The sequence below is a fragment of the Abrus precatorius genome, unplaced genomic scaffold, assembly GCF_003935025.1.
Source record: "Abrus precatorius isolate BTA unplaced genomic scaffold, Abrus_2018 Scaffold7, whole genome shotgun sequence".
Lineage (NCBI taxonomy): Eukaryota > Viridiplantae > Streptophyta > Magnoliopsida > Fabales > Fabaceae > Abrus > Abrus precatorius.
This window is the reverse complement of record NW_020874417.1, coordinates 20,627,811-20,653,960: the sequence shown is the minus strand read 5'-3', so window position 1 is coordinate 20,653,960 and position 26,150 is coordinate 20,627,811. Positions and strand designations below refer to the sequence as shown.

The following is a 26,150-nucleotide window of genomic DNA, read 5'->3' as shown; positions in this document are numbered from 1 at the left end:
GCATACTTGTTTTGATGTATTATGATACCATGTCTAGTTTTCTTAAGCATAATTCCTAGAAAATAGGATAGATGATCCAAATCAAGCATCTCAAAGTGTTTCATCGTGATTTGTTTCAATTTATCAATTTTATCCTTATTACTTCATGTCACAAGGAGATCATCTACATCTAGACAAATTATGATCAGATCTAATTCAATTTCACCTTTCACATATACACCATGTTTAGAATAACACTTGGTAAAACTAATTTCTATTAGGACATTGTCAAGAGGTTGCTTAACATAAACTTCTTCATCAAGAGGTTTATTGAGAAAAGTATATTTCACATCTAGTTAGTATAGATTCCAGTCCTTCAAGCTTGCAATAGTAACTACTAGCCTATCTTGATCTTAGGTCAAATAGTTTATAGCCACTAGTGGAATGATAAATAGATAGAATCATTTGCTCACATTTATGCCTCAACTAATCAGGGATGTGCTTGTAACATAATGAGCCAAAAATCTTGAGATGAGCAAGGTTAGGTTTCTGACTACACCAAGCTTCTTCTGATGTGAATCCTTTCAATTTCTTTGTAGGACATCTATTTAGCATATAAATTGCTATTAATGCAGTTTCATTACAAAGATAATGTGGAAGTCCCTTACACTTTAGTATGCTTCTCATTATATTCAGAATGCTTATGTTCTTTCTTTTAGTAGTGCCATTATATTGACAGGTGTAAAGTAGGACAAGTAATGCCATTATGTTGAGGGGTGTAAGGTGGGACAGTCTCATGCACAATGTAACACCTCAAAATTTTCCATTTTGACTCCTTTAGGAAAATTTAAAAATTATTATTATTATTATCCTAGCTAACCCACGACTTTTAGTATATGTGATTAGTTTATTTCTACTTAAAATATTAAAAAAAATTGAAATCTAACAAACCATTTTCCATGTCATCTTCCTTCTTATGGTGTTAATTTGGATATCTATTACCTATTTACACATTTTAATGTATTGTACAATTAAATTAAAATTTTCTCCACCATGTACATAAATAAGTTATAAATGTCTTATCCGATTCCTTACACGTGTGATTTCATAAAAATAAAAAAAAACATAATGTAGCTTTGGAGGCTGAAAGGAAATCTTGTAGTGCAGAATTTGAAACTTGTAGTTACACCCTTTCATTTACAATTAGTGCAGACTTGGACCTTCCTTTGTTTAGGATAATACATTTCATTCACGCATTAAAGATTGACATATGAAACCTGAATAAGAGGAAGAAACCACTTGCCGAACTTTAATTACATAGTAACAACGATTGAAAATATGAAGGTAAGTGTAAGATAAGTTCATTCAGTCCCCTCATTAAATCACGTACCATGAGATGCAATGATATTCTCATCATTCTCTCTAAAATTAGCCTTACCCATTCTTGATTTCCATTACCACACTGCATGAATTGAAGATACATGACCATGCATCCAATTTACACATGTGATCTTTAGCAACCTGTCTACACCATTTACATTCTTTGTGGCTAAAAGTAATTATGTGACATGACACCTTAGAGTTGACGACCACCTTCTCCCACCCATATTAATGCAAGACAAGACTTCCCTCCAATATGTTAGAACGTCCTTCTTTTTGTTGCCCACTTAGGATGCACTTAATGAAGTTCTGTTAAGCTCCAATTGCAACACCTGGTGTCAAGTATAATGTGTATACATTCACTTCTGACTTTTAGCCACTAAATGCATGGAAACTATATAAGTGACCTTTGTCTAAACCACACGTGTATCTCCCATTATTCTCTCTCAATCTATGTTCAATAGTCGCAGGATTGCAGACTGAGGTATGTAAAATGAAAGAGAGTAGAGTAATATAAATATTCCATCTTCCCATTCAATCCAAACCCTCACAATAGTTGACTCTTACTCGATACCTAGGACACATCTTGCTAAAAGCTAGCCTTATTATTTAGAGGAGAAGTTTTCCTTATCCTTTCACTGTTGGTTGAAGTACTTAGGAAGTAGTGATATCATACACATATTCTATTACCATAACGCAGGACCATCTAACCTCCACTAAAAGTTCCATTAAAATAATATAAAAGAAACTAGGCATTCACTCTCCACCTTCATTAACACTTCACGTTCCCTTAAGAAGGAAGCTCTCAGTCCCCTTGTTCCAACTCTGTAAAGTTTAACTCAAAACACTTCCTACTCTACCTTATTCTCTCTACTCTTTCATTCAAACGAACATCACCTATTAGGAGGAGGCTACCGAGATTGCGTTAAGGCAAACAATATATATTCTGTATTTTCTACATTTAAACTCCTCCTACTCACCTTTCCTTTTTCTTCCATTCCTAGGTGATTCTTGTCTCTGTGTTCCTGTCCCTGCGCTGCCAACATCGAGCCATCCTTAAGCTCATCTTACCTCTTTTCAACAAACCTTTATAGTACTACGTAAGGATGAATCCATTTCATCTTAAATTGGTTAAAACTCTACTTGCATAGGCTTGAGATACCTTTCGAAAGGACAATGAATAATAGTGTGTGATAAAGGTTGGACAACTTTGTTTCACTTTTGCATGTGGTAGTCATGGTATTAAATAATTATATGTGATGTGTATACAACGAGTGAAACTGCGCTGAGGCCAATATAAGTGCTGGATAACCCAAATTCTTCATTGCATGTGAAAGAATATTAAATTTAGTGTACTGCACATTACATATATGTTAATTGTGTAGATGTGGACTTGCTTCTGTATGAAATAAAAGATAAGGGTTAAGTTTGATATGAGTGCAAGTCTATTTCTGCATGTGACAAAAATTGAGTTTAACGTGTGTAGTGGTATGTGCATAAAATTTTGTCTCCATTTGCCACGAATAATGAATATGATATGTACGTGAAGTAAGAGTATTCTAACGACTTTTGACTTTTGCATGTATAAATTTGAGTCTGGCATGTGTGTGTTGTGTAGGTACCATTTTTTTAGACACATTATGCATGCTAGTGCTAACACACTCATGTGCATGTGTTAATTTTATTCCTGCATAACGTAAGTGACATAATTAAATAATATTTTGTACAAAGAGTATACTAAAATTAATTGATAGAACTAGATTTCTTAAAGATCACCACTGTATGTCTATAATAAGTGATAAACTAAAACAGTAAATATGGTATGGTGAGTATTGATTTCTTGTAGATCATAAATAATAAGCTTAGTGCAGGTATATAATTCAACATTGTTGATGTAAATTCTACGTAATATAAATAAGGAACCCAATATGTGAGTGTGGCTAAAACCTGTTCCTGGAGTGCATGAATAATGAAGCTAGCACATATGTAGAGTAGGCATATTCTGATTTCACTTCATTATATCATAAATTTAAATCTAATATAGGTGTATAGTATGTGCTTGTTGAAATTGTCTTGGTATTTGTGATATAATAATTATAGTACATTTATAAAGGCAGTGTTCATATTGTTGTTACCTCTTTGTGAGATAAGTAAAGATAGTGTTACATAGTGTTTACAGGATTGTGTGTAAATAAACAATAAAACTACATATGATTGAACTTTACAAAACTAGAAATGTGCATTAAAAGAACACTCAATATCTGATTTTCTCCCTGCAAGTAATGAAGAATTTACAATACATAAGGTTAGACAAAACCATAACCAAACCTTAAAAAGTACTTAGCAGGGTATTAATAGACCATGAATAGAATAGGAGGAATTAAATTAGAGAACTTAAAAACTAAGTGTAGAATCTTATGCATAAGAAAGAATGGAGAAATTTAAGCTTTAGGGAGACTGAGAAAAAAAAAATGGGAAACTAGATCTATAACCTAAATATTTCTAGGTAACCGTAGAGAAATGAATAATATTAAGAACCTAAAATAGACACACACACACACACACACACACACACACACATATATATATATATATATATATATATATATATATTGTGCATGATAGAACTTTAGAATAGATTAAAAGTTATTGTAAGAGGACAGTTCAAGATTAACAAGCACTCAAACTTAAGAAAGGAAAATAAGAAAATGTAAATGAACTAGTAATAAACAATTCCCTTTGGATATTCTAACCTAGACACACTAAGAGAATAACATAATCCAAACAAACATAAAATGGGGCAGGGTAAAGAGTGACATATATGTTTTGTGAATATTCTACGTGTAACTCATGAAAGGTACAATGTTTGTTGTGTTGAATCAATTGTCAATTAAATGTAACAAACTTGAATTGCATAGATTTACGTAAACATGCATCATACTGTGACCGAGTCATGTCGCTAATAAACCCTTATCAATTCTAACTTGAATACTCGTTACCAAGATCGTGGTAGGTCTATTCTTGAATGACACCCTTGAGACATGTGACTAATGAATGTTTTGGATTAAAATATGCTAGACGTGATAGTATGGAATGGAGCCCTCTGATCACTTTGAGGTTTGGGGTTGATGTGATTATGAAAGAATATAGGATCTGTAACACCTTAAATTTAATTTCAAATAGATAACAATTTCGCAAAATTTGAATAATAAATTTCCATAAAATATTTCAAAACGAGGAAGGATTACAAGATCATATCAAACAACTGCCACAGGGCTAGTTTAAATACAACAAATTTCAAAATATTATCCTAAGCCCTATAACAGTTCATCCGTCCCTTCACTGTGTTCAGCGCTGATCGTCTTGACTACCTGAAAAATGAATGTAAGGGTGAGTACTTAACACTACCAAATACAATCAAACATAAAGTCTCACCTTCAAACCATTTAAATATATTTAGCAAGTAGATAGTACATTCACAACATATTCCACCGTTAGTACGTCCCCTTTCACAGCACATTACGCCAGCGATTACTCGCTCCTCTTCACAGTATTTAAAATGGCGACAACTCGCCTCATTCTCAGTATTTATACTGACGACAACTCGCCCCATTCTCAGCGTTTATACCGGCAGTTACCCGTCCCATTCACTTCATTTCACAATACACGGCTCTAGGCCCACATTCATTTATAAAACACAACACATAGCCTACTATTATCCATAACACAAAACAATTTATCCACAGTCATGTCATACCATACGGCACTTAGCCTATATATTCAGTCACAATTCACGGCACGTAGCCCACATTCGGTTCTATTATACGACACTTGACCCACACTTGTTCACACATCATCAAGCACAACAAATTTCATCAAATACTCATATTCTCATCCACACACAAAGTATTCACAAGCCCTGACACATGGCCTTCATCACCTTCTACGAACATTTCCCTTCCCTATACATTTTTTACCTTCCAACTCAGCCACATTTTCATATTCAATCAATTTCCCAATTAATTATACGTAAAAAGAGTAGGGTAGAGTTCACTCTTACCTCGGATTGAAGGCCCATACTTGGATTCAATCTTGGAAACGTTCTCCCCATAGATTTCGGCCTACACACATAGTTAATTTCATGAGAATCCCCTAAATCACCCCAAAATAGAGAAAGGGGAGGAAAAATGAAACTCTAACCATTAAAACTCATCTCCAAGCGTTCCCCACACGAATCTGAGCTCCAATCTTGCTTACGAACGACTTTTGAGGCAATCAATCGGTGGGAAAGGGGTTTCGAGTCGAGAGAATCGAAGGAATTAGGGAGAGAATTTGAGAAATAACCTTCAAATCCCTAAGCCCTCTTTTAAAACTTCTCAGCTCGCGACACTCTCACTATAGCAAGAAATTCTTGCTGCAGCAACGCCCTTTGTCGCCACAGCAAAAATCTCAGACGAAACTGTACCCTGATTTCTGCAGAATCTCGCTACAGTGAGACCCTTTTGCTACAGCGAGTCTACACCCAGAAATGCAGTCCCCACTATCGCTCTCTCGCCACAGTGAGACACCTCTCGCTACAGCGAGAAGGCGACAATTTAGCCCTCTTCTTCCCAAAAGACTCTCGCTACAGCGAGGATCTTCTCACTGCAGCGAGAACACTCTGCACCAGCTACTTAGCCTATTCTTTCTAGCTCAGTCCAGTCATACCCGCATAACATTCTCGTATTCATTCATATACATATACATATATACTTATACATTGCTACCACACATTAAAATGTCATTCGCATTCCATCATTTCGCACTCGAGTGCATATTTCAACATTCATTTTCATATAAATACTCACATATCTATCTACATCAACAATAATGATTAATATTATTAAAATTCAGGGCATTGCAGGATCCCCATGCATTGCATAAGAATGATCAAAGAACTTCATAATTAAACTTGCATCATGCATCATTCCATAACATTGTAAATTGATTCTATTATTGTAATTTGAATGTGATCATATTATGATTGTTTGATATGCAGATCCCTTCTATGTATTCACTATATTAATTTTTTAAAAACTTCTTGAGCTCACCCTTTTTCTTTTAGTTGTTGCCATATTCTTGGTTGGTGTGTATTGTGTGTGTGTGTGTAGATGGGGTTAGACATGGTAAGGATGATGATGCTTCCCATAACCAATGATCTAGGTTCTACGACGATCACACCTAGCAAACCATATACCAGGATTTTGCTAAGTTGTCCCCGGTTCAGTTTTCGAGAGAGGATGGGAACCTCGTTATACCACAGATTTACTTGTAAAAATCACCTTCCCCTTCTTTTGTATGCCACAACTATCTCATTTCCACTTATAGCTGCTAGAGATGGAACAGCTCCTGAAGTCCATATACCCAGACCATTCTCACCTCCCCCTCTAGAACCTGAGTGGAAAGACATTTAGGCAATTGAGTCTACCGTTAAACCTTGTTCACCTTCTCGACCTTTCCATCATAGCCCCTTGCCACCATTACATCCCTCAGCTTCCCACTTATCTGCACCTACACTTAGCGGGTAGAAGATGTGGACCCTAATGCGTCACCTGTCACTTCCTCAAATTTTGATCCCTCAAAGGAGAAATAGAAGTATACTCCTTTAGACTAACACTTTGGAATATTGTTTATTTTGTAGAATGAGACTGTTTAGGTTGGTGTTAGGGTTGACAACATTTTTTACTATATTATATTGTCCCCTTAGTATGTAGTGATATGTCGTACTTACTTTCATTTTTATTTTTATTTTTTTTTTTGCAAAACACTGCTGACATACTTTTACTATTAAATAGCTTATTCTGAATTTTATATTTTATGTGATAATTCCTTGAATGTGTATGCCTTATATGGTGTAGTGTATGATGTATCTTTTATTGTAATATTGTGATGTGTGAAGCAGCTGTTTAATCATGTAAAATTAAATTAAGATTAGCATAACTTAAGTTATTCACATTAACTCTCTTAATAATAGATATATTGGTTATTAAAAGGAAGTGAATATGTATATATATGATTAGAACTATATATGTTGCTATATAGTGAATTTAGAACGTTTAGGTGTCACACACAATGCTTGCTTTTTCATAGAACTCATCAAACAGTTTTGAGGTGTACTCCCCTCCACCATTATTTCTAAGAATTCTTATATGATTATCACTAAGTCTTTCAACAAGAACATTAAATTTCTTAAAGACATCAAATGCATAACTTTTTCTCTTAATCATACAAATCCATAGTTCCTACAAGTGACTCGACTTGAAATGGGCCATATACATCAAAGTAGATTACCTCCAATTTTTGCCTTATTAAAAGATGTTTTTTGAAAGCATTTTTAGCTTGTTTGTACTCTAGGCTTTTTCTCCACTTCTCAGTTGGTAACCTCAGATGTGGTAATCCCTTCATAACTTTGTACAATTGACTTAGGTCTTTGAAGCTCAAGTGACCAAGTCTGTAGTGCCACAACCATTCTTTCCTAGTCACAGTGTCTGTTAGACACTTATGTTTCGTGACCTCAATCCCTACCTTAAAGGTCCTATTGTTAGATAAGGATACCTTTAGAATTAATCTCTTCTTGCTATCAAACATCTTTAACAGTTTGTTCTCCATTCTTATCAAGTAACCTTTCTCTAATAGTTGTCCAAGACTCAAAAGGTTGCACTTCATGCCTAGAACATGGAGTACACCATCAATTGTTGATTGCTGCCTATCCTTTCTCTTGATTACAACCTTGTTAGAACCTTTAAATAATAAAGTGTTGTCATTTATAAATTTTACTTTGTTTTTTACTGAATTATCCAAGCTCACAAACCAATATTTATGACCAGTCATGTGAATTGAACAGCTAATATCTAAGTACCAATGTTCCACACTATCATCTCTAGTTTTGGTAATGACCAATAACAACACATCATCATAATCTAAGTCTCCTTCCTGTGCTAGTTGAGCTTCATCACTTTGATTCTTCTCCTTGTAATAGCATTCATTAGCAAAATGCCCTTTCTTTTCACAAATGTAGCACTCAACATTTCTCTTGTCGAACCTTTTCTTTCCTTCTCTCCCTTTAGAACCATTGAAATTACCTCTTTTCAGATTGTTTCTACTAGACTTCTGCTCACTTTATTCCCTACTATCATCCTTAGAGTGATAACCTTTTCCTCTATTACCTTTCCATTTCTGTTTGCCTCTTTTTCCTTTGCTGCTTTCTTTAGCAGCATTTCTTGAATGTTGTTGGATGTGCAGTGCTTGTTCAAAGGATTCTAACAATCAATTAACTTATATTCTTGTTAAGCAAGAATATAAGAATACATAGCATAGACAACTAGTCTCATACCCCAGTCCAATTTGGAAGAACTGCTCTGATGCTAAATTGTAACATCCTTATTTTATACAAAATCATAAGAAAATAAGTTAAAAAGAAATAATTACTTCAAATTTATTTGCGAGTCGAGTATGAAGCATGTAACTATAGAACATTTCATTAATTTTCCTTCATAGTTACAAAAATTTAGAGAAACAAATCCATGGAAATTAAATAAGTTAAAAAGGAAACATGAAATAACATTAATAAATATATGGTTCTGAAGAGTTTACAGTGGACTAATCTTATCAAATATACATCAAAATACATTAAGACTCACTTTTCAACATTTACAAAATACAAAATATGATAAGTCCTAATAAGTAATATATCCATAACGCAACCAGAGAGACGCTAGTCGTCCCCGTGTCATCCCTCTATCATCGCGATATCATCGAAGCCGAGATCATCATCTGATCTGAGATACAGGTCACCAGGGTCTGCAGTAACCTATGCACCAATGATCCGCTCAAACATCCAATGAGATGGCCTCCTAAGATGATCGTGGTTATAGTACATGAACAGGTAGGTCAAAGCTGTTAGGGTCCTCACAGTACCAGAAAATATATATACACAAATAGTATGATGGATTCTACTTGAAGAGAAATCAAAAGGGACACTAAAAGCTAATTCCATTTCCATCATAATAGTATTACTAGGTACATCATTTACATCTTTAGCAATCCTAAAGAAACAAAGTCTTTGATACTCATTAAATACATAATTCAGTCTATTAGTTACAAAGTTATCTACTAATCTAATCCTCTCAGTGGGTGCCGTCATTTGGGTTCCCTGAAATGTTTACATAAGGATGAGTCTCTATTTATATTACTAAGCATACATTCACACAGTAAAACAAAGATAATACGATAATCAATTATGTTACAAAGTCATACTCATATTCATGCAAAAATCTTTAAGTATTCAACTTATTACTCTTCATCTTTTTCTCAATACTTTGGATTCTCATTTCACTTTCATTGCCCCTGAGATCCCTCGAGGTCTTCCTTAGCATAGATAGTCGCTGGATAGCCGCAGTTACACAGATACAACATGTGCCGACCCGGCCCTTTTTAGCAAAAGCATAGTCAGGAGTATTAGTTAGGAAACGAGTGTGAGGCCTATGGTGCTCCTACTCTCATTTATTTTGCACAATTCAAAATGAGCATCCACCGCCTTCATTTTCTCAAGACTTCTCAGTCGTCTCCATCTTCCACACTTCCAGTGTACCTCTAAACTATCCATACTTGTCCTTATCATATTTCATTCTCATTTCACATTCTTTTTCCATATTTTCCATCTCATTTCTATATTTCTCACTATCTATTTATTCACGAATGATTCATGTTTTTATATCTTTCTTTTACTCTAGTTCATTATTATATCACACATAAATCAATCATTGCCTAGAGTTAGTTCCTCGAACTCAGTCCACTATGTACGTGCATATACAATCAAAATAAAAATCATACACATCATCAAACATCACAAAACAGGCTTCAAATATAACAAAAACATGCTTTCATCCAACATATACTTAAAATCATGCATTTCATCACAACCTCTTTATGAATACAAGCATACAACTTTCTTAGTAACAAAATAGAGCTCTCCTTATCTTGAAATGAAGGTTTAGTAAAGGGTTTTTGAGAGATCTTGCTTAAAAGGTTGAGTTCTTCTTAAATATCACAAGAGTTTCTCTTTAGATAAGGAAGAACAAGAAAATAACCAAAGAAATGGAGAATCAAGCTCCAAAAACTTACCAAAGAACAAGGGAAATGATCCTCCAAGCTTTGATCGGAGAAAAGTTGAGGGTTTTCAAGGATTTGCTGAGAAAATAAGGAGAGAAGTCAGAGAGAACGTATGAGGGTTGTGACTTGGATTATAATCTAAGTTTCTTAACTTGGAAACCCTTAAATACCCCTCAATTTGTGATATTCTCGCTACAGCGAGACCTTCTCTTATTACAGCGAAAAAATCAGACAAAATTGCACTTTGCTGTTTGTCATTCTAGCTACAGCGAGAGCTCCTCGCTACAGCGAGAGAGTATCAGAATGTCTGATTTTGTATGCAGATTTCTCGCTACAGTGAGACACATCTCGCTACAGCGAAAAATCCTACAACTTAAACATCTAAAACTCTCCTAATTTCAAGCAACATATATTAACAACTCATACCAAATACAAAACTAATAAATAAAAAAAAATAAGGATGTTACAATAAGTACCTATGCTTTCACTGATTTCCATTTTGAGTAGCTCAAACTTCCTTCAAAGAGTCTGAAGCCTCACTTTCTTGACCTTTTATGCTCTGCATAGGTTTTGTTCAAGTTGTCCTAAGTTTTTTTAGCCGAGTCAACACTTGTAATTATTTCAAAGTTGAATTCATCTAAATATTGATAGCGAATGAATAGAGCTTTACAATCTTTCTTTTTCATCTCCTTATATGTTGCCTTCTGAGCATTAGTCGCACTTTCTTTCACTTTTTCTACTCCAGATTCAATGATTTCCTACAAATCTTGAAAGTCAAACAACTCCTTCACTTGCACATGCCATCTGTCAAAGTTCTTCCTTGTAAGAATTGGAAGATTTGTAAGAAAATGTCCATTGGAAGTCATAGCTAATAAGGTCGCTTCACTTCGAACCTTGCTCTAATATACCACTGTTTGGATTGGAAGGCACACATACGTGTTGAAAGAAAGGAAAAAGGGAAAGTAAAATATGAAAAATACGAGAGAAAAAAAAGTAAAAAAGAATAAAAAAATAATTTTTTCATACAGTAGAACAAGTATTTATATAAATTTGATATCATACTTATCCGACATAGATTCATAATAGAAAAATAGAATTAACCACTTTACCTAACATGGTCATCTATTAGTTTTCATTATATTATTTGTAAAGATAATTTTGCAATAGATTAAATAGCAAAACATGAAATCTTCTCTTGATGTTCTCTTCTTTCAATGGGATGAATGTCCTCAAACAAACTTTGTTACATTATTTAGTTATCTAATATCTCTTTTGTTTTGTTTTTCTTTTTTCTAGCTGATAAAAAAAATCAAACATATAAATATTTTAAAAACATTTGAGGGAGGGGAGGGAATGAGGCAACTCTTGTTTCCCTTTGCATCTGCGCCTGTTTACCTGAAACATATAAATGTATGTTTGATTGCCTGAAAATATAGTTAGAAGTTTCTCAAAAAAAAAATAAAAAAAAATTGTTGACATGTACATAGACTACGAAGTGATATTACTACATTATCAATTTATTACGCTCGCGACTTCTATTGTCATACAAGTTATTTATTTATTTTTTCATTATTTAAGATTAGAAAAAGAAAAATAGAACATTGGTGTATATAATATAAAAGTATACCAACAAAGAGCTTTGAATTGTAAAAATAATAAATAATTTTTTTTAAAGAATATCAAATATAACGAGCTTTAAATTTAAAGGAGATCTAATTTTCCCAATTCTATCCCCTTTAAACAGTAGGGTTACACTTATGGCCCGTGTCATGGAGGTTGAAGCCATAATTTGTTGCTTGGCATGCATCGAGATTATGGTTGTCCTCAAGTGTAACAATGTTTGCACGTTAACATTTTCTTTTTTGTTTACTTCGATAACATGCATTAAATTTGATTGAATGTGTATTAATTTATTTCAAAATAAATTTGAATGGCTAGTTATTTGCAGCTGCACCTTAGATGTATGCTTTACATACTACGATCGCAATATGGGGTTGGTGTTACTGTTTGTAACAGTGTTTCTGCTTTTTTAGACTTCCTCTTACCTGTAGTTAGTGCATAGTCACCATATATTTTATTGAGTACTCTGTTACTCCAGGTTCAGTAAATTTAAACGTCGTTATCGTACACACTGCACACTAAGTAATAGTTATAGTATATAAATTTATTCATTTTTATTATAACTTTTTTTTCTGTAGAAAAGGTTTGGATTTTAAAAAAAATAGCATAACATGATATCATCTAATTAATTATTTTAGAATATATCAAATATAAGATTAAAAAAATAAGGCATGCTATCTATTATAGATTTGCTATTTTTGTTGGGATAAGCACTGCCTTGACTATTAGAATGTCTCTAGAGATATTTTCCATTATATTATATATTTATATGCCTATTTCTAATAGAATTTTTTTATAAAATAGAAATATACTAAATTTATATGATAAACTTGTTATATTTTGTCAGTAAAATAATTATGAAATATAAAACAAGAAAATATTTGATTATATTTATCCTATTTATGAAATAAAGCTTTAAAGTATAAATGGGTGAGGAAGTAAGTCCCTATCAAACATATTTTGAATGAAAATAGAGTAATTGGTTGGCACATGAATGCTCTCAGGTGAGAGAAAGATGGTGTTTTTGACTAATTCAACGCGAGGCAGTTGTTGAGAGGAGAGTGGGAATCCTCACTGTTATGGATGGATGTGTATTTGATTATGTGATGTACATTGTCAACGCGCCTCACATGTCATGACGATCCGTAGCCACGAACCAGTTATTACAACATCACATGTGCTTTCTGTTACCCCTTTCTCACATCTGCATGCAATCAGCTTCGCACCCTTTGCCCCCACTTATTCATCTCAGTTAAATACATATTCCATATTCGACTCTCCATAGTTAGCCTATAACCACAATGGGAAAATAAAATGTATGTCACTACTATTTTTATATCAAAGTCCCATCATATATACTGTTATAAATATATAATATTTAATCAATAAAACTCCATATCCATTGTTAAAGGGCAAAAAGGCCTTTAAAAACTTTTACGTGAAAGAGAAGAAAGAAACTTTATAATATATCATATGAACTGGAAAATTTTCAGCTGTTGGGAAAATGGCTAAAACTAAAGAGGAGAAATGTACGAATAGAAACAGCCCGTAAGCGTAAGTAAACATAACTAAATGTATCGTAATGTTTAAAAAATTCTACCGACCGGTTATTTAATTGATAAAGAAATTCGTTAAGTATTCATTCATTTCGTTGTATTTAAATTGCAGTTGGAAAATGGTAACTGAATATGGATTTATTAGTATTACATAGTATATTAAGTATTAAATTCATATAAAATTATGAAAAAACAAGGTGGGTAACATTTTAAATTAGCAAAGAGATCATAACAGATGTTTTATATAAAATCCTAACATTTTTCTAAAAGCAAAATTTAATATCATTTCGATGAACGAGTTTAGAAAATATATAATATTATTTATATTATTAATTAATTGTAAAATGTATTATTAATAATATTAAAACAATCTACTATTTAATATTATTGACTACAAATAAATTATGATATAAACCAAATTTTTTAAATGACATCAAAATAATCATTATATATATATATAGACACACATATATTGAATGAATGAATTTATTAAATACTTAGAAAATAAAATTTATGTATCATATAAAATTTAAGGATTAAAATATTATAATTTAATATATAAAATTATTTGTACAGATATTATTTCTTCCCCTTTATATTATAGTAATGACTGAATATATGTAACAATAAATTGATAAAATAAACTTATTTTCACATACCATCATAATGAATTGATTCATAGTACATGCTATAAGTTCATATTATCAGTTAGAAATTTGTCAAATCTAGTAATTTATTTTGATTTTCAATCTTAAATACTAAAAAAATTAAGACAGATACTTTCCTATTTTATTTTATTCTGTTCATTATTTTAAAATTTTAGTTAAATATATTTATTTCGTTAATTTTTCTATTTACTAATTACTATCATCAAAATAAATAAATTTTTAAAGTTAAAGTATATAACATTTTTTACCTTATAAAATTGTCATTTTAGCATTGCAATATATAAAATAGAAATTAAATATATTATTTTTAATTGATACTTACAAAAATAATTATAGTAGAGTAAAAAATTCAATAGATATTATATGTACATTTTTCCATCATAAAATATATATCATAAGAAATTATTATTTATTATAAATATTGTAATTTTTTATAACTTTTTTAAAATGAAACTATAAAATGTATATACTTTTGAAAAAGATTGGAATATAAAAGGAAAAGCGGAGATAAAATAAATAAAGTAATGAATTAAAAAAATAATACAAAAAAAATGTCATATGACATTCTTATCAAAGAACTTTAATGTATAAACATTCTTAATATACTATTTATAATTTTCAATATTTTAATGCTGAATAAGTTATTTTTATTATTTTATTAGCAAATGCACATGCTGATTCCAGATGTTAGGCTTTGATTCGCTATATGTTGTTTGTATATGATGGTGCTGTTGCCCTCTCTCTTAGGCAAATTATTTTATAAAAGTAATGCTATATTTTGTTTATCGTATATTTTTATTAATTTTTAAATCATTTATTAAAAATTAAATATAAAATGTTTATTTTTAAAGAATATAAAATACATTTAAAACTTTTTTATTTAACAAATAGAAAGTTTTATAATAGTTATGTAAGATGATTTAATATATTCCTTTTATAATTCTTTCCACATTACATCCCACCCAACCCACTGATCCCTGATATTCTTTCTTTTTTTCTTGGGTTTGGAGAAAACTGAAAAGAGTCTCTGGTTTCTATGATGTTTACAGTTTACAGATTAGCATGCTATGCATCTTCTTTCTAAATTATTAATTTAATTTATTTTTTAGTTGCAGGATGATACTATTAATAGAATACTCAGTTTTAGCCGCGGAAAGGATCCTATGGAAAGTAACATCCTTGCTACAACTCATGTCTACCTGCGCCTCAGTAGATCAACGCTTTCTAATGTGTGTTTATCTCACAATTTTATCACAGTATCTCGTTCTCACAATTTTGTTACATCATTTCAGTTTCTTTAATTTGTCATTGTTACGAGTATTACACAAATTAAGAAAGTAATTATTATTATTTTTAATTTAGTTATTTCTTATTTAAAATAACATTTTATGTATTGTTTTTTAAAATATAATTAAAAGTAAATTTTATCTTAAAATAATAGATAAATTAAAAAAAATTCTAACATAAAAAAGTGTAAAATACACTTTATACATTAAAGTAATAATATTTTCAATATTATTTACTATTTTTTAAATAATGTATATTGTACACATTGATATTTGTGAGTCAACTCTTATTTTCCCTCTGCAATCAGCTTATCTTACTTCTCTGGACGTGACCCAACTGAACGCGAGCATTAAAATTTACAACTTAGAAGCAGAAAGTTTTACATATAGATTAATTAACATTAAAAATTAAAAGCAAGACTAAGTACAATTACTTCCCACCAAGAAAAAGACCTCAAAAGTATAACTTTCATTATGGATTTTTTTACTAAGTATGATATGATTACGGACCGTTACTGTCGTTTAGATATGTAGGTCGTCCAATTTTCGCAATAATTTAAGAAAAAACTATATTTTGATTTTTCTTCTGTTATATCACTTCCATTTCCTTTACTCAGTGATATAATTTTTTTCTGTAAATTAAAGATATAATTAATACGTCAACGTTTATGTAAATTTTTAAATATTTATTTATTAATTAAAAATAGTAATTAATGTTGTTTTTGTTTGCATCTCTTAACATATAAGTAAAACATTTATTTATTGTTACTTTTGTGAGCATAGCATCAGTCAGGTGTTACAGGCTCACTCTCTCTCTCTCTCTCTCTCTCAAACGCACACAAACACTCGTTATTTCTTCACGCTTCACAGTGTCACCCTCAGCCACGCCACGAAAAAAAATGGACCTCCAAACAGCCACCAATAATGGCGTAAACGTAAGCACAGAACCCTCAAACTCCAACAATGGCGAAACCCTCTTCGAAGACTTGGACAGCACATGCTCCACCCCATACGTCAGTGCCCCTTCCAGTCCCGGCCGTGGACCCCTACCCGGTTTTTTCTACAGTGCTCCGGCCAGCCCAATGCACTTCGCCATAACCGCTTCCGCATCCTACGAAACCTCCCACTCTTCGGCCCCAATCGGTTACGAGTTCGAATTCTCCGCTCGGTTCGGTTCCTCCGGTTCGGGCGGTTCGGGTTCAATGAGCTCGGCGGACGAGTTGTTCTTAAATGGTCAGATCCGGCCCATGAAGCTCTCGAGCCACCTTGAACGGCCACAGGTTCTGGCTCCATTGCTGGATCTGGAAGAAGAAGAAGAAGACGAAGAAGCAGAGGTTGTTAATGTGGTTCGAGGCAGAGATCTGAGGCTGAGGGACAAGTCCGTTCGCAGAAGAACCAGATCCATGTCTCCTCTTAGGAGCAACACGCCTTTGGAGTGGGCGGAGAACGAGGATCATGTTCACGAGGATCGTAACGTGAGTTTGGGGAATCAAATGAACAATAATAATGGTAGTGGTTCCTCGGAAGTGGAGAACCGACGAGAGAAGGTGGATGGTCTGGGTTTGGGTTTGGAGACGGTTCCTTCAGTTTCGGGTTCCGCTTCGTCTTCTCGTTCTTCTTCTGCTGGAAGAAGCTCGAAGCGGTGGGTTTTCTTAAAGGATTTTCTCCGAAGCAAAAGCGAAGGTAGAAGTAACAACAAGTTCTGGTCCACCATTTCGTTTTCCCCTACCAAGGACAAGAAAGCCACTGCTACAGCTAACAATCAAAATCTTCACAAAAACGGGCCTTCTTCCGAAACGCAGAAGCCCAAGGGAAGTTCTCAGGCTTGGGCCAGGAAAATGACCAGCAAGCCCACCAACGGTGTTGGGAAGAGGCGCGTGCCACCCTCGCCGCACGAGTTGCACTATAAAGCCAACAGGGCCCAAGCTGAGGAGTTGAGGAAAAAGACCTTCTTGCCTTACAGGCAGGGTTTGCTTGGGTGCTTAGGGTTTAGTTCTAAGGGTTATGGGGCTATGAATGGCTTTGCTAGAGCCCTAAACCCTGTTTCCTCCAGGTAAATTTCCTCTTTGGAATTTTCCTTAAATTGTACAGATCATTATTATCACTACTGCCACTTTTATTATTATTATTTCTTCATTTTGATTAGTTTTAGCTTTGAGATCCATCCGCCCCATGTGTCCATTGTTCAGAGTAAGATGTGAGGGCTGTTCTTGTGCCTTCCCCATCGTCCCCGTTCTTGTAGACGATGCTCTGATAGAACTTATGATGTACAATATACTAAGTGAACTCGCAGCAGTTTACTATTTACACAGTTGCTGTGCAGTAAATGGATGAGGTTATTTATTAGTAATATGTTATTCACACTTACCTTTCTTAAACTTTATTTTATCCTTAAACTAGGCCTAAGCAGTGTGTGTCGTTATTGAGATGGTGCAATGTTATCAATTTATATGGTTACAGAAACCACGTGGTGTGGGGAGCCCTGATAGTTGGCTCAGGCCCCATCTTAACAGTGCAAAACACATTTCAGCTGCACCCACCCAGACCACAATTGAAAGATGCCTCTGTTTTTGTTTGCATCTTTTGCGTCCTAATATTTTTGTTGCCTATTATACAAATTGCATGAGATAGCTGTCGGGATTGTGGCAATAAGATGAGATGATCTAAAGTTTGCCCATTATTTTGGGGTCCAGATGGTATTAGGTGAAGCGTTATAATTATGCTATGATATATAGATATGTTTGGGTTTAGGAAAAAGATGTTTGCAAATCTATATACGACAAGATGTGGACATAAAGTAGATTGAGATTAATTAACATTGACTTGCTTATAAGTTTGTATATTATAAAGTTGGAGTGGAACCCATGTAATCCCCAAGAGATGTTCCATTTTCTTTTTGGTTGCTTCTATGTTAGTCTCTTTTTTTATTAATTCCTTCTACCATCCTGATGTTCGGTGCACACTCAGTGTTCCAATCTATACCCCACTGCTAAGATTGAGGGATTTATGTGGACTTTCTTAGTTGTTACTGTACTTGAAAAAATTTCGAAAAGGAGCCAAGAAATCATCTACGAGACATGAATTCGCCTGAGAGGACCCAACTCCTTAATACGCTGGGCGGCATTTAAAATTGTTTAGCGGAATCAAATGGCGTGGCAATATCACTCTCACACCACGCTATACGGGCTTCTGTTACGGAATAGTTTGGACCGGCTTTTCAAATTTCCCTTATAACGTTAAGCAATCTTGGTAGATAAGATATGTATAATTAATATAGTTCGTTGGTGTTCCAGAATAAACTGTTCACTCTTCCGTTCAGTCACGTGTTCGCCATCTGTACTGGGATTCTGCTAAGCGGCTACCCTGTACTTGCTTGCTTTACTTAGCCCCGATTTTTTTCCCCACCTTTTTGTCATAAGATTTGCCCTATTCCAATTTCCTTTCGCGAATCACGATTCTAAGTGTAGAGAATCTTAGTTGTAAAAATGAGAACAGTGTTTGTCATATATTTTATTTTTCGAGTGCACGAGGAGGAAAAAAGAAATAAATCCTGTATATCATTATGTATGAATAATTTGGGCAAAATTTTACATTTTTAAATACAAAAACACTGATTTTAGGTACTCTAAATACTTGTTTAAGTACATATATTTTTTAAAAATTTAACAATTGAACAATAATTTTACTCAACTCTTGCATCAAATGTACCCATGATTGTTGTAAAAACAGTCCGTATAAATTTGGATTTTTGGATCACAACTACACCCTTCCTTTGCCTTTCCTTCCCCTTTTGCTGAGGTTTGCATTTAACATGTTCTAGTTAGGATTTACATTGAACACCTCAACTTGACCGAAGTATCGTGTTTTCGTTGCCATAGGGATTAGCTTTTTGGTAATAGAAAAAATGTTGGAAGCAAGTTTTGAGTGGCTTTTGCTGGGGGTATGTAAGTCACAAAGACAGCAGCAGACCAAATAAATTGCTTGTCTTTGAAATATTCAAGTAACGAGATAAGCATGATCGAGGCTACAATAATATCCAAGTTAAACCTGAAGACATTACGATACGAATTATGTGATGAAAATAAATCGTTCCTTTGCTTTCTTTTGAAGTTTTAACTTAGTGCATGATATATGGAAATAAATGATGGGCGTGGATTTATAGGGCATCGCCAGGGCGGGAAGACCTTGGAGATGAGGAATTATAAACCACATCGCCGAGAGCAGAACTCTTAAATGCAATGAATCTTCCATCGTCATGAGATCAAGCAAATGGCGATGCTGAGAGTCAATTCATCTGTCTATGAACAGACACAAAAATTCAAACATGTTCAGACCGGACATCTTCCACATTAATGTCAATGATGAAAGCTTTTTCAGACGCCAGTACATAACAGAAAATTTATATTAGACAACCATCATTTCCTTTATTAGTCAATCCCTTGCTACTTCATATCCACTGTTACAGGCCAAATCTTTCTAAATTATAACTTATGTTAATTGATTACAGACCGTTAGACATGGACATTTCGCCACCGAGCCTCCTTTAACCTTCAATATACTACAGTTGTAAGAACTCCTGACCACAGAATATTTAGCCGCTCAATCTTTCTGACGTTAAAAGAGCATCTTCACTGTAATGTATTGCGTTGTCATAACAAAAACAGTATGAAAAAAAAGAAGAGAAAACTCAGTTCAGTTGAAAATATTCAAGATATTTCAGTCCTATCAAAATTTTCCGAAGCAGAGTATGGGTATTTTATCTGAAATTCTGAACCATTAACTATCCTCCCCAAGACTTTTATGTCATTGGTCTTGGGCCCACCTATAGAAAGGAACCCTGTCCAATCAGATATGATGTGATTCTTGTTCCATGTTAAATATATTTTCATGGATTGGGATCATCACACGATATGCTTCTACTACTAGAGCGAGAAAGATACAGAAGAGGGATAATACAGTTAATAAGCTACCCAACCATGGCAAATTTATTATAATATTATAAATTAAAAAATAATTTATCATTTTATAGCAAATCTGAAACAATTTTTTAATATGAGGTCTTTTTGTCATGTGGATCAATTTTTTGCTATAATAATTGGCGAAAGTAATTAATTTTTAAATTTTTTAATTTTTATTTCGCCACAAAAAATACGAAATAAATAAGATAATAGCACGTGTCAAACACATATTAGTTTCACAACCTGATTGGCGAAATAATTTCTAAGTTTCGCCACAGCCAAAGCGCAATTAATTGCATGTTGACACGTGTCTCCAACAACTATTATTTCGCCATTTGAATAGCGAAAGTAAATAAAATTAAAAATAAATAATAAAAATGAATTTAAAATAGACGGCTGGGGAGATTTTGATACACGTGGCAACATCTGAGATGATTCGCGCTGCTACTGGCGAAAGTTTATTTCGCCCTGCAGTTGGCGAAACCGTTCAGGCATTGACACGTGGCCAATTGTTAAGTAACTTTGACCGACATCCTTCTTCCTCCTCCATGACGGTCCTCCTTCGTTTCTATTTTGCTTTTCTCCATCTCTGCTCCTCCATCATCGTCTAGGCTGAAGTTTCAAAATTTGTTTTGATTTGCAGTGTAAAGGGTCAAATATTGTTACTAATTTAAGAGGTATGGAGCTATAATATGCATTTATATATTATTTTTAGTTTGATTTTGTTAATTGGAAAATCTGATAATAATATTGTAATTTTTTTAAACTGTATGTATGCAGGTGATTTGGTAATTAAGTGGGGGTGAGTGAAGAATTTGCTGAAAGTTTATTAAAGGTTAGTAAAAAGGAATTTAAAATTTAAATAGTTTTTTATTTATTTGTATATAGATTAATATGTTTTTAGAAAAAATGAAATGTGATATAGTTAATTAAAATGTAAAATTATAATTAATTGTTAAGAAGAAAGGTTAAATTAAGATTTATAAAATTTGTTTACAGAAATTATTATAGATATTTATTAAAATACAGAATAATAAAAATTGAGTTAAATAAAATAATTATATAAAACTAAATATAATAATTTATACTTAGTTTGATTGTAATAAATAATTTTTACACTTATATTGTAAAAGAAGTAAAATTTTAAATGCAGTAATCATAATTTATATGAAATGTATATATAAAATTTGTATGTAAATAATAAAAAATTTTACTTTTAAAAACGTAATATTATTTATATAATTATAAACTAAAAGTAATTTATGTAGATTTAAATTAAAAAAATGAAAAAATAAAAATGTAATTTAATTTTATACTAGTAATTAGAGTTTTGTATTTATATAAAATTTATGTAGATTTAAATTAGAAATATAAAAAAAAATGTAATTTAATTTTATACAGTAAGTATAGTTTTGTATTTAAATAAAATTTGTATGTAAATAATAATATTTTTTACTTTAAAAAACGTAATAGTATTTATATAATTATAAACTAAATGTAATTTATGTAGATTTAAATTGAAAATATGAAAAAATTAAAATGTAATTTAATTTTATGCTAGTAATTAAAGTTTTGTATTTATATAAAATTTGTATGTAAATAATAATATTTTTTACTTTAAATAACGTAATATTATTTATATAATTATAAACTAAATGTAATTTATGTAGATTTAAATTGGAAATATGAAAAAATTAAAATGTAATTTAATTTTATGCTAGTAATTAGAGTTTTGTATTTAAATAACGTAACATTATTTATATAAATTATATTAAATTGTATTAAATACAATTTAATATGAACATTTAGAATAATTAAAAATTTATATATCTTTAGTTATATGTATGAAAATGTAAAAAGAATTTATTTATTTAAAATAAAACTGATACTGCATAAATTATAATATGTATAGAATATAGGTTAGTATATTTAAAAAGAATTTATTTATTTAATTTTGTTTATATACCTAATTTTTGCATTTATAATATATTGCAATGAATATAATATGATGTCATTACAATGTGATAATGATTTGTTAGAAAATTTGTTTAACCTTTATAAAATTTGTATTATTAATATGTTAGTAAAATATAAATTATTATTATAATAATAATTATTATTATTAAATGAAATTTTTTTACTAATATTTTTTATTGTTGTATAGATGACATCATCTTCACAACAAAGTAGGGTTATTAATTCCGGGCCAGAAGATCCATCACTTCTTCGGTTTCAGAGTATTCATGTTTCTGAGCATATTTGGGATGGACATGATCACCCGACATTGAGGGTTAGGAAGAGTCCAAACATTTCCGGTGGATTAGAAGGTGTTCCGGAAGAAATTATTCCACATCTGGAGTTAGCGGATTTTGTTGGAGTGGCTAACTTGTCTCAGCTTCCTATAGACGTGGGATTGATTACTGCATTAGTAGAGAGGTGGAGGCCCAAGACACACACCTTCCACATGCCCCCTAGAGAGTGTACTATTACCCTTTAGGATGTTGCTGTTATCTTAGGATTACGCATAGATGGGAGACTTGTTATAGCACCCACTGGGGGTGATTGGACTCAGATTGTGGAAGACAGCCTAGGTATGAGACTAGGATTAGAGGCTTTTGTAGGGAGTTTCTTGAAGATGAGCTGGTTGGACGAGCACTTCACTCATATTGCCATGCATAATCAGACTCCACTGCAGATTACTCAGTTTGCTAGGGCATATATATTGAGGCTTATTGGAGGGTTCATGCTTCCTGATCACTCTAGCAGTAGGGTATCTGTGAGGTACTTGCCTTTGCTTGAAAATTTTGAGTTGACAGGTCAATATAGTTGGGGTTCTGCAATTCTAGGTTATTTGTACCGAGAGCTATGCATGGCCACCAACATTGATCGTGTTGCTATTGGAGGACTGACTGCGTTAATTGTGATCTGAGCTTGGGATAGATTTCCCCAGATAGCACCTACCAATCCTCCCTATACTCGTCCTTATCTTCCGTACGGTGTTAGGTAAAGTTGGTATTGTTATTGTTTTTCTACGCATTTGTAGGTATTCTATAATGTTATTTGTTTGGCTTCATGTTTTTATGGTCAATTACTTGCAGATGGTTATCCCACGGTATCAGAAAGGGAAAGAAAGATGTCCAGTACTACAGATATATTTTTAATCGTCTAGCACGTGATGAGGTATTATAGCCAACTTTTGCTGAGTTACTTATTTAAATAACATGTTATAAATAGGGTATATTACACTAATTAATTTATTATTTTATTATTAATCTTTTTTTTTATGTCATCATACAGATTGTGTGGGTGCCATATAATATGGAACTCATCAATATATTACCACCTATTTGTAGAGACGTTATGGACTTATGGAGGGCAGTGGTGCCACTTATATGTTTTCAGGTATGTGAGTGGCATCAACCTGATAGAGTAATGCGTCAATTTGGTATGGTTCAACACATACCAAGGACTCCTTACCAGCCTGACCAGCTACATGACCTTACCCTCAGAGGGAAGACTGGAGAAGATTGGTCAGCCAAGTTCAGTGCTATGTTAGAAATTTAGGAGAGTAGACAACTTTGGGTATTGACTAATGAGCCTCAGTATGGTTTACTTAGCTAAAATTCAGAGTACATGCGATGGTATGTTAGTCATACTCGTCGTTGGATGACCAAGGAGACAGCAGTATCAGCTTTGTCGGTATGTTTACAGAAATATTTTTTTTTCACTATAACTTTCTGTTTTATATACAAAATTACAATAATGGTTACTTTTGACTATTTTTAGGGTGATGTGATGGAGAGATTGCATTACTTGAGCACTGATGGACAAGATTCTTTTACCTTTAATGAATTAAAGGACTTGTCTGAGACTCTTCTGTCACTGAAGAAAGAGCAAGATCGCATATTAGAGCATGTTTCATCCTCAGATCCTCCAGTACAAAGTGGTAATCCCGTCGATCCAGACTTACACATAGATCAGCCGCATCAACGAAGAGAAGGAAGAGGCTTGGCACGTCGATGGAGACAAGTGCAGGCAGCAGAGTGGGTTGTCCCGGTTATGCTAGAGCAACCTGATGGTGTCTTCCCAATACCATCACAGTTTCCTTTTCAACCATCTAGTTTGACGACAGCCCCGACTTATTTCCATTCATCACAGGTTACACACCATTCATCACAACACCCATCATCACCTTTTACAGGAACAGAAGATTACATCCCACGACCTGATTTCTTTTTCACACCTCCTCACGAGCACCAATCGCTTTTGACTCCAGGTGCCCTATACAGTCAAGTTGACCCTATACCATCAGACATACATCCTATAGAGTCAGGTATTGATCTTAATGCCGAATTTAGTGCAGTTGTTGATTTAGGATATGTTCGTCAGAACCCTCATCGAGGAGCTCGAGATAGACAGAGGCAATGCATATTGACGCCAGAGGATCATCATCATCAGGCACACATGGGGGGACAGCAATGACATGTTTTTATGTAGCAACTTATTTTAGTTAACATATATTACTGTTCGTGACTTTAATGCTTACTCTAATTATTAATTTGTTTGTGCCTTTACTTGATATAACATTAATGGTTTCATTACAATAATTAATGACAATTACGATAAATAACAATATCACAAGATTAAAAAAAAAAATACAAACACCAACATTGTATGATTTGGTTAACCAACATTGTTTTGTTGAGGACAATGATGTCGACTATGACCTACTTCGTTACACTTGGAACACCTTTGTCTAGTTTGTGACTCAACCCAGTCCATTTCATTCCTAATGCAAGTTGATTTTGGTCGACCTGTACCTCTTGCTCTGTCAACATCAGGCACTAACTTCCATTCACAGTTTGTAAGGATGTTGCATTCATTTCCCAGGGGATTCCACTGTGGGGAGTATGCATTTACAACATATTGCATTGAATAAACAGGATCCACATATTGCCAAAAATTGATACTCACGGCTATACAAGCGGCTATCACATGTGAACAAGGAAATCGATAAGACTGAAATCTTCCACATTCGTAGAATCTTCTATCCAATATAATTGTTCATTTGTGTCCACCCATTTGTGTTATTGGATTAAAAGCTTCTTCAACCTCTAAACTTTTTCTTTGTATGTCATACCGACGAACTTGGTGTGATGAAGCTTCTTGTTGATTTTTTTGAATTTGCAACATAACTTTACGACAAAACATGCTTCCATTGTGAAGGTCAGACATGGCCTCTTCTCCACGCTTCACAAAATATTCAACTAATCGTCCATAGGTGGCTTTAACTAGTGCACATATGGGCAGGTTTCTAGCACCTTTCAACACTTTATTTACTGATTCTGAAAGATTTGTAGTCATGTGTCCATAACGTCGTCCTTCATTATCATAAGATAATGCCAATTTCTCTTTTGATATACTATCAATCCACCTTTCTATATCTTCAGATTCATTGTGAAATCTAGTTAACTTTTGCTGAAAGATGACCTTCGATGGTGTATAACCTACATATACAACATTCAAAACATTAAAAGATCTATCCACAGATTC

General features: G+C 33.1%; 1 protein-coding gene across 1 annotated transcript; it reads left to right on the top strand.

The window, feature by feature from the left end:
- The first annotated feature begins 16,435 nt into the window (after positions 1-16,435).
- Positions 16,436-17,861, top strand: LOC113873088. The gene has a single exon (XM_027511063.1). It carries the CDS (start codon positions 16,539-16,541, stop codon positions 17,694-17,696), a length of 1,158 nt encoding a protein of 385 aa, XP_027366864.1. The 5' UTR covers positions 16,436-16,538; the 3' UTR covers positions 17,697-17,861.
- The last annotated feature ends 8,289 nt before the right edge of the window (positions 17,862-26,150 follow it).

What these genes read in the sequence shown, in the direction of transcription:
- LOC113873088 (XM_027511063.1), top strand. Translation starts at nt 16,539, where the DNA reads ATGGACCTCCAAACAGCCACCAATAATGGCGTAAACGTAAGCACAGAA.